The 13,958-nt window shown below is 35.1% G+C and overlaps 1 protein-coding gene across 2 annotated transcripts; it reads left to right on the top strand.

Moving 5' to 3' along the window:
• The first annotated feature begins 744 nt into the window (after window positions 1–744).
• On the top strand, window positions 745–11,942 carry LOC145222414 (uncharacterized protein KIAA2013 homolog). Of its 2 annotated transcripts, XM_080088525.1 has the most exons (13): window positions 746–1,008; window positions 4,646–4,852; window positions 6,192–6,362; window positions 6,605–6,760; window positions 7,177–7,298; window positions 8,930–9,143; window positions 9,233–9,338; window positions 9,681–9,796; window positions 10,091–10,320; window positions 10,480–10,615; window positions 10,678–10,760; window positions 11,096–11,247; window positions 11,306–11,942. In XM_080088525.1, the coding sequence occupies exons 1-12, from the start codon at window positions 833–835 to the stop codon at window positions 11,245–11,247; spliced, it is 1,869 nt and encodes a 622-aa protein (XP_079944651.1). In that variant the 5' UTR covers window positions 746–832; the 3' UTR covers window positions 11,306–11,942. The 2 variants fall into 2 exon arrangements, with proteins under 2 accessions (XP_079944652.1, XP_079944651.1); XM_080088526.1 differs by lacking the exons at window positions 10,480–10,615; window positions 11,096–11,247; window positions 11,306–11,942 and having other exon boundaries at window positions 745–1,008; window positions 10,678–10,755.
• The last annotated feature ends 2,016 nt before the right edge of the window (window positions 11,943–13,958 follow it).

Genomic DNA, 13,958 nt, shown 5'->3' with positions numbered 1-13,958 from the left:
ACAAGTATCCACTGGCCACATAAACCGTATTTAATCCGCAGGGTGCAAACAATCCAATAGCCACAGTTTTAAAAGAGAAAAATAATTTCATGAAGAAGTGTAATGGTTGCACAGCCACAGTGTTGTACCCCTCAACATACCTGAGATAACTAATGCCAAAATTGAATCTGAAACATTTTAATGCAACAACATATATACATTTTTATAAATGGTAATTGAAGTGCTTTGGTTGGATCAGAACTATAAGTCACCCGGGTTGGTAGTCTATCGTCACCACATGGGTGGCAGATATCATAGTCATAGGGTTGTCAACTTTCAACATGCAGCCTTTATTGCAGGGACTTAAGTTTGCACTTTGCGTACAAGATGCTGTTTTAGTCAGTGATTTTAATCTTTTGTCTGGTTGGCACCCCCTGAGGTGCACCAAATAATTGCACAAAATTGTATTTTGTCCTGCAATCTGGCCTGATTTTAAAGAAATCATGTGTGTGTGTATCTACTTTTTATTGCTACATGTTAAATATGACTGTATCTGTTTTCAAACACAAACTATATCGACAGATATCAAACATTCTAAACCTAATAAAATTGAACTTTCTTCCATTTTGCTAGTTTCTGCTTTATTTGCTTATAGTGTTTTTGTATTGTCAGATGTATATGATACCAGCTGCAGTAGAAAGCAAATAAGTTAGTTATTTTTTGAAATACTCTGGTTCAAAATCATTCTCTACAGTAAATACATTATCTTAATTTTAACCAACATACAAATTTATGACAGGAAAGTTGCTTGTGTATTAAATATTTGGATGTAAATAGTTTGCCAATACGGACCATGCAAAGCAAAAGTGCTTTCCAACTCCTGTACAATTCAAAGTTGACAAATGTATCATTAAGACGTGTATTATTTGTCATAATTATCTCATGTCCTTTGGTTTACTATGTGTTTCCATCCATTTTTCATTACCTAAGAGGAAGTAGCACATGCAGTGTGGAGTCGTATATTAAAAGGTAAGTTAAACAGATGTTTCATGTTAAAGTGAGCCTTTTATTTCAGAAACTTTCCAGATATTTCCCTGTATAATTATGCTTACCCAGACCTTTCCTGAAATGGAGATATCATTATGTTTTTTTTACTATGCATTATTCTTTGCCATGATTGATTTAAAGCAGTGGTTCTCAAACTTGTACGGATCACGTACCACTTGACATTTTTTCTATTGCCGTGTACCACCTAAACCTGGGTCCTTAACCTTTTTGTAGTCACATACCCCTTTTGTAAGTCTGCGGATCCCCAACGTAATTTACCGTAAGTCTTTTCGTGTTCTTTGCATTATAAGTTATTGAAGCATTATAATTATGGGTCCCCTTCCCTGAAGGGGACGCATCTTGATTTCACTCTTTTTTTTTCTTTTTTTTTCTTTTTTCTGCCGAAGTTTGTCCATGCACTTTTGGCATGAAATCTTTGGTGGATTTGGATAAAACTTTCACAGATGGTAGATATAGTTATGTAGATGTGCCATCTGCTTCGCTTGACTTGATAACCCCAATATTTACCCCCCCAAAATGTAAAACGTTTTTGAAAGTTGCTGCGCACCACAAACGAAAGATTTCTCTGGTGGAATAGTATAATAAAGACAACATAGTACTTGGTAGTTGTGTTGGTGCATTACTTGAGGACGTTTTTGCACATGCCAATCAGAGGTGTATTAACAGCCTTATTACGTCAGAAGGGTTAACAAATGTTGCTAATAACACCTCTAGCGGTCTAAATTTTAAACTTTGTCCGATTTGGATAAAATTTAACATGACTGTATATTGGATCAGTGTGTCATATTTTATACTTTTGGGTGTTGAACCCCATCAGTTACCCCACAAACCCCCTAAAATGGGTGAGTTTTTTAACGGTGTTAAAATTGAATGAATTGTGGTCAACTTGTAGAGTTTGTCATTTATAGGTGTCAATTGTTGTGTTTAACCTTGTAGCCCCCAATATTTACCCCTCTAGCCCCCCAAAAAGGGTGAATTTTTTAAACAATGTCCGAATTGGATTAAATTTCGACAGTTTATAGAGTGTGCTATTTATAATTGATGATTGTTATTTTTAACCTTGTTGCACCAGCATTTACCCCGCTAGTCCCCTAAAATGGGTGAATTTATAAAAAGTGTCGGAATTGACTGGAAATTGGATAGCTTGTACAATTTGCCATTTATAGGTTTCAATTGTTTTGTTTAACGCTGTAGCCCCACTATTTACCCCTCTAGCCCCCTAAAAAGGGTGAATTTTTTACACAATGCCTGAATTGAATGAAATTTTGAAACTTCTAGAGTGTGCTAATTGTAATTGTCGATTGTTATGTTTCACCCTGCAGCCCTATCATTTACCGCACTAGCCACCGGCAATCATGAGCAATTCGCCATTGGGAGCTGATTGTTGTGTTTTAACCCATTTTCTTACTATTTCATATTTTTTCTCAGATATACCATATAATAGAAAAACCGTCAAAAATGTATGAATGGAATGAATTTGAATAGTTTGTACTCCATATAGCACATTTATTGATGCACAGGTCCGATCACTGGGTTTGACGTTACAATACCAAACTTTCTCATAGTTATCTCTTGAAATGCATTATTTACAACTTTGCATGTGTGGGGACCCATGAGTTTCTGCTTGCAGAAACAACTAAGGTTAAAAAAGCCGTAGGCCAATATGGGACCCAATATAAAATAAGCATAGGTATATAATATATTATTGTTTTAAAATAGGTTATAATGTATATGCAATGGCAATATGTGCTAAGCCACCCTTCTAGTTCACTTTTACAGTCCTTTAATTTCAATGAAGTTTCTGTACTGTAGCGGTCAACACAACAAATCGATAAATTTTCTGGTATATATAACTTGACTCAACGCTTATACTATAAAGTCTATTGTCCATGTGTGTTATGATGATGTCACAATAGGGTAAACAATTACAAAAAGTAATTGTTCTTGACCCAATTAAGGTTCGATATACCGTTACCCTTCTTGAGAAGCTTAAAATAATTTTCTGTTGGTTAATGATACTCAACATATTTGACTCCATCGATCTCACGGACCCCCAGGTTCATTGACCTAAACCTGTTTGGATGGATCCTAGAAATAGGCCTATTTTCACCCAAACCAGGATTGATCTGTTGGGTCATTTGAAATTTTAGAATGGACTTGAATTCACAGAGAGCTTGATATCACAGAATGCTACTCGCATACCACCTGAAAAGCTTCGGCGTACCACTAGTGGTACGCGTACCACAGTTTGAGAACCACTGATTTAAGGATTAGGTTACTTACACAACTATTAGATGATTCGTCATGGAAACTTGTATATGTGTATATGCTATGTCAGTGTTGTCCAAGAATGAGATCATGAAGGACTGCATTAAGGTTAAAACATTACTCTGCAAGCAGAAAGTGATAAAACTGTTTTTTATCAAAGTTTGCTGGTCTAACCAATCTATATTCTTAGTCATAGTTGTTCACTTTGTGTTTTCCTAATTATGTTCAGGGAAGGGGACACATATTTTGGTCAAGAAAGAATGGTTCAAACTTTTTCAAATTTACACACATTATAGATATTGATCTAAAGATGGTCCATGTGAATTTTGACCCTGTTTGATCCCTCAAGTTCACCCACAGCCCCCCAAAACGTGAAATTTTTAAAATGGCTATACTTGCTAAAGCAGATGATTCTGGAGTTTCATACATTTTTTATTGGTACATTGCAGCGTATTTTAAAGTATTTTGTAACTTGAAGTTGTATATATCCATTTTCACCCCTTTACCCCAAATATTTGTTTGTTTGTTCACATGTTAATGAGGTCAGAAATACAAGACTTAACCTGCTGAAATTTTAAACAGCTGTGGATAGGGTGCTCCTTGTTGGCTGTTAAAAATTTCAGTGCAATCGACTCAGTAATTACTCTTACAGTTTTACATGCTGTCGTTTGTCAAATTTGTGCTCACTCAGTGCACAGCTGACGCAATGGAAGTGATTGATGATAGTGGCGCATGGAAAAAATGCCACTGCTTCACGCATGAACTCAGTCGTCACTTGACCATTTTTTCACTGGTTGGAATTAAGATGTTACGATGTTAGTTATATTGCGCTGTAAACGTTAATGTAGGTCAACTTATTCGTGTTTCGAAACGCAGCACGATTTGTTACAACTGTTTCAGAACAGGTTTTGGACATAAAAAGCCCAGCTAAGCAATCGTATTGTTGGTATGTAGAAACTTAACGGCTCCAGGGAATGCAATGTGCGGATTAAAAATCATAATTCTATTCCAGTTTAACAATGATTGTGCCCTATTTTTACTGTTACGAAATCGCATATGCATATGTGTGGGGACCCATTAGTTTATGCTTGCAGAAACAATTATGTTGTAAAGTGCCAGGAAAAAGATAGGGACCCAATGAAATGCAGGTGCCAAATATATATCCATTATAAATATGGTAAATGGTATATGTGATACATCGTTAAATATGATGTAGTATATATATATAAACTGGCAATATATAGGAAAACCACTATTCTAGCTTTTTTATTGCATGTGGTTACATGTCAACCAGCATTTTGATAATGTAAATTGATGTTTTGTTTTGCAGTAACTTTGAAAAAAACACAAGGTTGCTTCAAAACTATGATGCAATGTACTTTTCTACTCTGGACAAAGAAGTGCAGAATCATGGATTTCCATTTGTAGGAAACGGCAAACTAGGTTTTGTTGTTGATTACAAAAATCCAGTATTTTCCTTGTTTTTGGATTTGCAAGACAAGCAAAAATTGGAACAGGATGTAATAACCCATGTAAAGTAAGAAGTCAATGTGTGCTTTAAGTGGACACACCTTCCACAGGACCTTAGACCCCTAGATCTACCATTTCCGAAAGTGTGGTTTATACCACTAAATTTATAGTTATATTAGTGATGGGACGATACCAGGTTTTGAAGTGAGTACCGATACTGAGTACGAGTACCACATGTATATACCTTTGATACCGAGTACTTAAGTGTATTGTTGTACTTAGTTCAGAGGTGTCCAAACTTTTTTTGATGAGGGCCAATTTTTACCAGGTGAAGATGCCTGCGGGTCAATTAGAATTAGACCCAAATATATGGGATTTAGGGAAATTGTGGGATTTCATTGCGTCAGCACTATGTATGCTTCCGTTTTACTGGTAAATAAAGTTCCATGGAAGGCCTTTGCGTGAAGTCGCAAGTGGTCAAAACCCAAAAACCTAATCCAAACCATGGCGGGCCATACGCATTACAATTTTAAGAAACAGCTGCAGGCCACGCGCAATGCCGTCGGGGGCCGCATTTGGCCCGCGGGCCGCACTTTGGACACCCCTGACTTAGTTGTATATCACTCGCTAATTTATCTGCCATGGTCGGGGTACAGGCGTGCACACACACATGCCGAAAAATGTAATCTCCATGTGATAGCGAAAAAGAAATACGTAAACTGTCAGAACTTTTTCCCGATTTGTCCGTCCGAAGCAAATATTGGCATAAAGTTATTCTTATGGTGTAAATCGGCCTTCGGTACTCGTACTTTGGTATCGAAAACTGAGACAAAATATTTAGATACCGAGTACGAGTATCGATACCACTGAAATCGGTCGATACCGAGTACCGGGTACTCGTCCCATCACTAAGGTATATACAAGTCAAGTTTATGGTTCAAAGTTTTTAATGATTTATACATCAGTTTTCAATCCCATAATCAGCTTAAAATACATACAGCCAAAATTTTGTCTGTGTTATTATTTTTGGAGACAAACTACAATCTAAAGTAAACCCCACATCTATCTGGTTATTCACATGTGTATTATCCCAAGAATGTTTTAGGCATTTAAGCAGATATAAATTAGACAGAATATACACATTACCAGTTACCACATAAATATCACAAATGAATGATTGCTTTAGAAAAGTATCAAACAAATGGATAAATGAATTGGGAAATAGGTTCGAAGTTGTCTGTGCTATTGAATTTTTCTGCTTTCAGCAGTTCAATGTTAAATGATAACAAAGACAGCAAACCCAAATACATACTTATGTCCTGACCAATTGTCTACCAAGCTTTGAGTGTAATCTAGTGTTTTAAAACATATGTATTTTGTATGTTCTTTAACTGAAATGTATTTAGATTGCCTATCAACCTGTTGGTAAGACCAGAACATGTCTCAAGAAATGAGGAAAGGGATGATTCTTCTTTTGTTAATTTTCACCATGGAATTGTTCAGCATTTTTCCTGTTTCAAAATGGATGACTCAAATGGAAATTGCATACATGTAAATCATACTGTTGTTGCACACAGGTAAAAGGTTAAAAACATCGGTAACTGTGCAAGGGGTGAAAAAATCGTAAAGATTAAGTTTATTTATTGTATACAATCGGTAGTTAAAATCGCTTACTAGAGACATATCATTCAAGCTAAGTCTTGTATATGTTTATGTATGTTCGGTAATTTCTAGAAAACAGCCAGTTTGTTTAATGTAATTTGAGTTTCAGTGTCTTGTGCCCTTTGAAACCAATATTTTGAACTTAATTTTGTACCAGGTCAAGGCCACATTTATTTTTACAAAACATTGAATTGTCAACGGAAAAACATTTAACCTATCTTGATGAAACTATTCACCTGGTAAAGCATGACTGGACGGCAAATACAAACTTCAAACAACTAACAAAATATGTTCACCCATCAAAAGAGTACAAGTATGAGATTGTTTATTGTTTTAAAGTGGCAAAAATACCTACAAAAGCCAACTCGTAATTAGTAAAGTTCTTTACTGGATTTGATGGCAATAGTATGTATTTACCAGGATGGTTGAAACCTAATAACGGTTTTATAGAACTAAGTACTTTTTTACTTTTGTTCAAATTGTTGCACGTTTTAAATCAAAGGCTTTTACAAATTTTACTTTTCATCAGAATTAGTGTTTGAGCAAAACAAAGGCGAGGCAATATGAAAAAGGAATCTTCGTGTCACAAAGGTTAAACCAATAATCTTTCCAAAGCTTTGTATGAACTGTAGTAATCTGAACAAGACATCAATAGAAAACAAAATCTATTTAACTCTAAAGATTACAATTTCCTTTGCCAAACTGGCATAATTGCTTGTTTGTTTGTAGACTTTATAGTGGAACTATTAAAGTTTCCAAAAAGATGTGGATGGTAGTGATTGTTGCAGTTTGCGATACTCCTGAGTTGATAAGTTTAAAAAATGGTCGTACATCCATCCATCAACTGAATGGTGAGATATCAAATTGTACCTATTTCTTTTGCAATTTAATAAAATATATGGGGGCTAGTGGGGTAAAAAATATATACATAGTTTTAAACAGGCTTAACTCAAATGATATAAAATGGACGGTTTGAGATTAATCAGGAATTGTTATGTCACAAATAAAGCTGTCAGTGGCTTTTCTCTTTTTGTTCTCATCAAAAGGCCTTTGTTTCTCATCAATAGGCCAACATAATTTTACCCCAATTATTTGTTTGAACCCCATAATTAAAAGGTTTACAATAGGAAATGGTCTCTGCATGACCACTCATGCCACCAGACAATGTTATCACAATTGCAATAGAGCTGCAATGTGTTTAGTTAGCACACTGTAAAGGTGGTTGTAGGTTTTCAGTTTTAGTATGAGGTTGCATATTTTACCACATGCATATTTGTATAAAACTTGAAGGAATCATGTCAAACTATGATTCAGTTTTATACACACCCAGTGGCGCAACTAGCGGAAAATTGGGGGGGCAGGCAATGAACTATCAATACGACTTTCCCAAAAACGATTGTATTGCTAAGTGCGTATCATAGATTGGTCGAATGGTCCGACGCGCTTTTCCACAAATACTATAAAAAACTGGGATTCGTCCTTGGTTTGTACGGCTTCTAATGCCGTGAAAAAGTAACACTTGTAAGTCACAAAGTCCATTGTGATCGTATATTGACGTTTTGAACTAAGGTATTGTTTCGTAACAAATAAACTGGTTCGACTGGGTGTTTACATGTTAATCTTTCAATCTGTCTCAGCGGAATTGCAATAATAGCCTTACATAGAGACGTAGACGTAAATTACAAACAAGTTGTTGAAAGATTTTTGGTTGAAGCTCCACGGCGATAAACATTTTATTTTTGTGTGTTTACATGTAAATACGTTTTCAAGTTCCAACAAAGATCGTTGTTGTATTTAGGTTGTTGTATAAATACATCGCAGAAACTTCGTTTTTACCATCGCAATACATGCCGATGAAGCGATTTACTGCTGTACCGGCTTCTCCTGTGAGTTGAAAGTTATTTTTAGCTTTGATGCGAACGAACGTGTTTTCGGCGCTGTACGAGAGCCGTTATACGCAATAACGCTGATAGAAAAGGGACCTGGCATGCCGACGAACCTGCCCCCCTAGTTGCGCCCATGTACACACCCGACAAAATGTTGTGATTTCTGTTGAACAAAGCAGTTACTTGCATACCATAGCGACGGGCCGACGGCATAAAACCCTTTAATTTGTCATTATCAGCATTTTCAAACATGTAGAACTTGGGTTGGGACCCAATCGTTTCTGCTAGCTGAAGCCTTCATGTATTTTAATGTTATAAAGGTAAAAACCAAATTAAAATTCTAAGGTAACAAGTAGGTATTAGGTTACATGTTTTGCAATGACTACGGTAAAATAGTGTGTATGGCTAAAAAATAGTATATATACAGTGTATATGCACAAATGTATTTACAAATATACAGCAAATCCACCTTTTAGTTCAAATGTATGCACAAATGTATATGTACGAATTGGGTAAGCATTATTTTACTTTTTAATCCACTTAAACCTATTTTCTACTATTTGATTGATAACTTATGACCTCTTTGCACTTACCAGTTGTGATGCATTCCAAACCAGTCAAAGACTTGTCAAAAGTGCAAGCACTTACTCAAAATGTGATTGAAAAGACACTGAATCATATGGATGAGATTTCAAAAATTGATGTTCGTACCTTATTTCAAGAACATAAGAATGCTTGGGATGATATATGGCACACAGGGTTATCTATCAAAATGTCAACTGGATCAGATCCCAATATACCAGAGCCAAGGTAAAACAAATTAGAGCGATTGGTTAGTCGGTTTAAATGTATTTATTTCTGGTAATTTGGGGCCAGTACTTTATCTCATATATATGTAGGTTGATAAATGCAACACTGTATTATATTCTTTCAACCTTGCATTCAAAACTTCATGATGAGCATATTCGTGATGATCAAAAACAAAGTTTGTTAAAACGACTGCAGGTAATGTAGAGAATAGAGCATTGTTAAGGATTTCCTTTTCTGAAGAGGATATGCATTGTTTTTTTTGCCTAACATTGGTTTGTTTCTGCTTGGCTAAAGTATTGTGGGGTGTATGGCGATCTCTGCTAACTTGTCCAATTGATTCTAAAAATACTTGCCCATAATGATACTACAGTATTACTAATTTGCGTACACATGTGTGTGGGAACCCATTCGATTTTGCTTGCAAAAAATCACAGATTAAGTCAAAACAGTGTATGTTGTGAATGAATAAATAGGATTTAGAATATTAAAATTTTCAATATATTTTGCAATACCTTTTAAACAAAATGTTTCTTTTAGACTCCTGACTTTTGTTTCACTGGTCACCCTACAGTTCATGCAAAAAAACTGTGGCAGTATGTTTCCAATACAGAAGAATTAATTGAGTTGGCAAGACTATGGTCAATGACACTGAGGTTTATAACACTGTTTATTTATTCACTGGTGCTAAAACATATTTATAGACTTGTGGATTAGTGGTTGGTGCCATTTAGATAAAACTATTTTTGGGTCACAGCATCTATGAGGTTTAAAAATTTCGAATTGTTATATAAAACATAGGTTCTCAGTTTTTTAAAAAAAAGATGTTCAGTAAACAGAACAAAACAAAGAAATTGTGTTCAGTAATTCCCTGAACTTAGGCTTAGCAAGATATGAAACTGACAATAGATTTCACCCACCAGTTGTAAACAAAATGTAAAATTTTGCAGGAAAAAGGGATGTTCAATTTTGTTAAGTGAAGGAGCAGAGGGTTTTCTTCAAGCAATTGTACTCAGCTTTGGTGGCTTGCAGTTTACAGAAAATGATTTACAATTCAACACAAATCCTGATATTCTGCATAATCAAATAACGTTTCATCATATTATCTATAAAAATGATACTATTGATATATCTATAAAATACATTGCGGGAGAAACATCTATACAAGTTTCATTGACAGGTATGGCAAAGAGTTGTAAAAAGGACCAAGGCTGAAAAATAGTAGGGAGACACTATTATTTAACAACATTAAGTGTTATGTATGGCTTCAAAGTGTTGTTAAGTCTAATTTTAATGGAGTCAATCTAAGTCATATTATGCAATTTAAATATTTTTGAAGATGACACTGTGCTTCCTTTATATGCATGTGAGGCTGGATGTTCGTTACCTGTAGTAAGATTAACAAAAGATGCAAAGACATTGCCAGTATATGTCACAGATCCATTGACATCTATCCTATACATATCACATGACCGGTAGGCTTATTTGAAAATTAACGGCATGATATTACTGACTCTAATCATGTTATTTTTTGTAGTCAGCATCTTTTGGATTTGAAAGATACTCTTCATATTAACAAACTTGTAAACCATTTGGAACACATGGAATCAAAAAACTCTGGTAAGTTCCAAACCTTATGTATATATCTGAAAATGTCTTAATGGTGGACTTGAATTTCATTCACTGCATTGTCTTCCAGTGGGTGGAAGCAATGTTTTAACACTTTGTTGTGGTAAAATCACCAATCATCTTGCCACTGTGGTGACTAAGAGTTTTTTTTTTTTTTTTTTTTGGGGGGGGGGAGTGTAGTGTTTTTAAGTATATATAGTAATTCATGGAAATTTGTTTAAACCTTGGAAAACAAAAACTTAATGATTTCCAACAAAGTGGTACCCACTATCATTTGCTGTGAGCTATGAAAGGTAACTACAGAGTAACTAATCTACATGTTTCAGGTCTTCCAATGATTTTCTGGGTCAGCATTGGAACATTAATTGTATTGTTCCACTTGTTTTTGATAAGAATAATCTTAAAAGAGTACAGTTCAACAACAATATCAAAGTCCAGCAGAAACTATTACTCAAATAGAGGAAGACTTGCTTCATAGGTATGCACTTCTATTGTGAAAATTAATGGTCAGTATCCAAGTGTTGTTGTTTTTTCAGCAAAATCCAGTGTTCATTGCTTTACCATTGAATTCACCGATATTTTTGATAGCTACACTGTGCAAAATGTTTGTAATAGTGTTGTTGAAGCACAAGTTGGTTCGTTGCAATATAAGATACAACATGGATGTTGTATGTCTTAATGTGATGCCTTTAACATTTAAAGTTTTAATATGAAGCTTCCAAAACGTTTTGAAGCACATGCTTTTTTAGTGCTACCTTTTGTGATTTAGGTTCTCAAGTTGCTTGTGGTGTATTTTCCTTCCTTGGCTGTGAAGTGTGTAATATTTGATCATTTAGATGCAGTGCTTAAACTGAATATTAATTTCACATAACACAAACAAAATTAAACCATTTGTACCACTTTTCAAATGAATACAGTGGAATTCACCTGCATTTTTATTGCAAAATACTACCAAAAAAACACTACAGAACTTGTGCATCCACTGTCAATGGCACCTTTGCATATGTTTTTACCATGGGATGAAAACTAATTTCCCACCGGCGACCTTTAATTTCCACCACTGTGGTTAATCTTTCCCGTTATGGTTCACTGACCTGACATATGTCTTATGTGTGTGTGCATAATGAATCAGGATTATTAAGAAGGAAACTGAAAAATAAATAAGAAATGTGAGATGTGTGATGTGTGAATTCTTGGGTGAATTCAGATGTTTTTTTTATATTAGAACTACACGACATATGTAAGTGCAACAAATATCCGCAATTTGTTTTTTTTCTATTTTCCAAACAAATCTGTAACATCACTAAATGTCGTTTTACTGCTTGAACGAAACCATCAAATAGACCGTAATCCAATAAACCTCAGTAGTTACATTTTAGTAACGTGGCTAAAAACGGCAACAAGATGTAAAAATCAGTCAGCCCCATTCACGTATAGTTGGAACAACATTTTTGGTATTTTTTAACGCATCATGGACTGTATGCGGCGAATTTTATTTGAATTGTCGATAAATGTGTTTTGCTCAAATGATCACGTATAAGAAGAAGCATACTTTATTTGTTAAATTTAAATAGCCTACAACTCGAATTGTGCGATGCTTTTGTTTTTCTAGCCATTCATGATTACAAATACCCGATTTGGTAGGCTACATTCGAATTGTCTGCCTCTTTATTCGAATACTGTTCGAGTTCTGGTTAACTATTCATAAATACGATCGAATAATTAACTCGCTTAATCAAATATAGTATAAGGTGTTCATGGATTCGAATACACCCGTGCAGATATGCGTATACATTAGAGATGTACCAAATATTCGGTTTGCCGAATTTATTCGGACACTTTTACAAAGTTTGAAAGTTTGCTTGGTACCTTACTATAAGCAGATAAGACTCGTTTAACGGTAAATTTGTGTTCATAAAAGATTCGGTTTCGGCTGAATCGCAACAAATTATTCATCCGAAACCGAATCATGGACGATTCGGTACATCTCTAGTTGTAATACGGCGTGTGAATAACGTTATTTGATATACGTAACGGAGTGAACGTTTCGATTAGATTATTTTGCGACATAAATAAAGCGTTTTGATGTAACGTTTTTATGTGGTTATATTGATTGGTTTACGAAACGTTTTTAAGTTACCTCCCAAACCTTACGTTTTAACAACTTCACAAAGTGACGGAATAAAAAAGTTTTAATTTAACGTTTTTACTCGGTTTCCAACGTTTTCATAACCTTACTAAGTTACACAACGAATGATGAACACGTTCCAAATGAACGTTTTTATATGGTTACAATACTTTGTTTTAGAAACGATAGCAAGTTACGAATGAAAGCCAACGTTTTGTGACCTTACCAAACCACGAAGTAAAATCGTTCCAAATGTCACAATACTTTGTTGTAGAAACGATATCAAAGTTACGAATGAAAGCCAACGTTTTTGTGACCTTACCGCACAACGAAGTAAACGCGTTCCAAATAATCGGTTCTATATTGTTACAATAATTTGTTTCAGAAACGATATCAAAGTTACGAATGGATGTCAACCTTTTTTGTCACCTTACCACACAACGAAGTAAACACGTTCCAATTGAACGTTTTTATATGGTTACAATAATTCGGTTTAGAAACGATATCAAAGTTAAGAGGCACTAACTATCACTTGTGTTGGAAACGCAGGCTATATCAGGGGTGTCAAACTCGTCGTTTGCCATAACTGGGGGGCGCAAAAGTCTTTGATAAACGTTAAAAAAGTAGCCTAAATGTTTATCAGCAATAACAAATGAAATCATCTAAATAAGCAATAAAACAGTCAAACCATATGATTTGAACTTATTTTGTATCCCATAAGTGGTGTCCAGCCAGAGGGGAATTCCCGTACTAGGGGGGAATTTTGTAATTTGTAGGGGGGTCTTGTGTCACAATATTATTCTCTTACTGGTTGTCTGTGCTATGTGTTATTGCTGCATTTGCCATGAGAAAAGGAAAGTTCTCTAATCGATTTAAGTTTTAAGGCAACAATGCAGAAAGTGAATGTACGAAGAAATTCCGAGAAAAGAAAAAAAGACCGAGCTTATTTGCACTTGTTTACATATTATTGTGCATGTCTAGGTCAGGGGTCCGCAAATACTTTTTGGCGCGACCCTAAAAAAATTGCTTTAAATTCTCGCGACCCAAGCATTTTGTTAGTA

Source organism: Phallusia mammillata, chromosome 4 (assembly GCF_965637545.1).
Source record: "Phallusia mammillata chromosome 4, kaPhaMamm4.hap1.1, whole genome shotgun sequence".
Lineage (NCBI taxonomy): Eukaryota > Metazoa > Chordata > Ascidiacea > Phlebobranchia > Ascidiidae > Phallusia > Phallusia mammillata.
Note: the sequence above shows the minus strand (reverse complement) of the source record. Positions and strands in the feature narration are given on the sequence as shown.

What these genes read in the sequence shown, in the direction of transcription:
- LOC145222414 (XM_080088525.1), top strand. Translation starts at nt 833, where the DNA reads ATGCAAAGCAAAAGTGCTTTCCAACTCCTGTACAATTCAAAGTTGACA. An exon ending in GATGTAATAACCCATGTAAA is followed by an intron (nt 4,853 to 6,191) that starts GTAAGAAGTCAA and finishes AAATGTATTTAG; the next exon opens with ATTGCCTATCAACCTGTTGG. An exon ending in CACCCATCAAAAGAGTACAA is followed by an intron (nt 6,761 to 7,176) that starts GTATGAGATTGT and finishes GTTTGTTTGTAG; the next exon opens with ACTTTATAGTGGAACTATTA.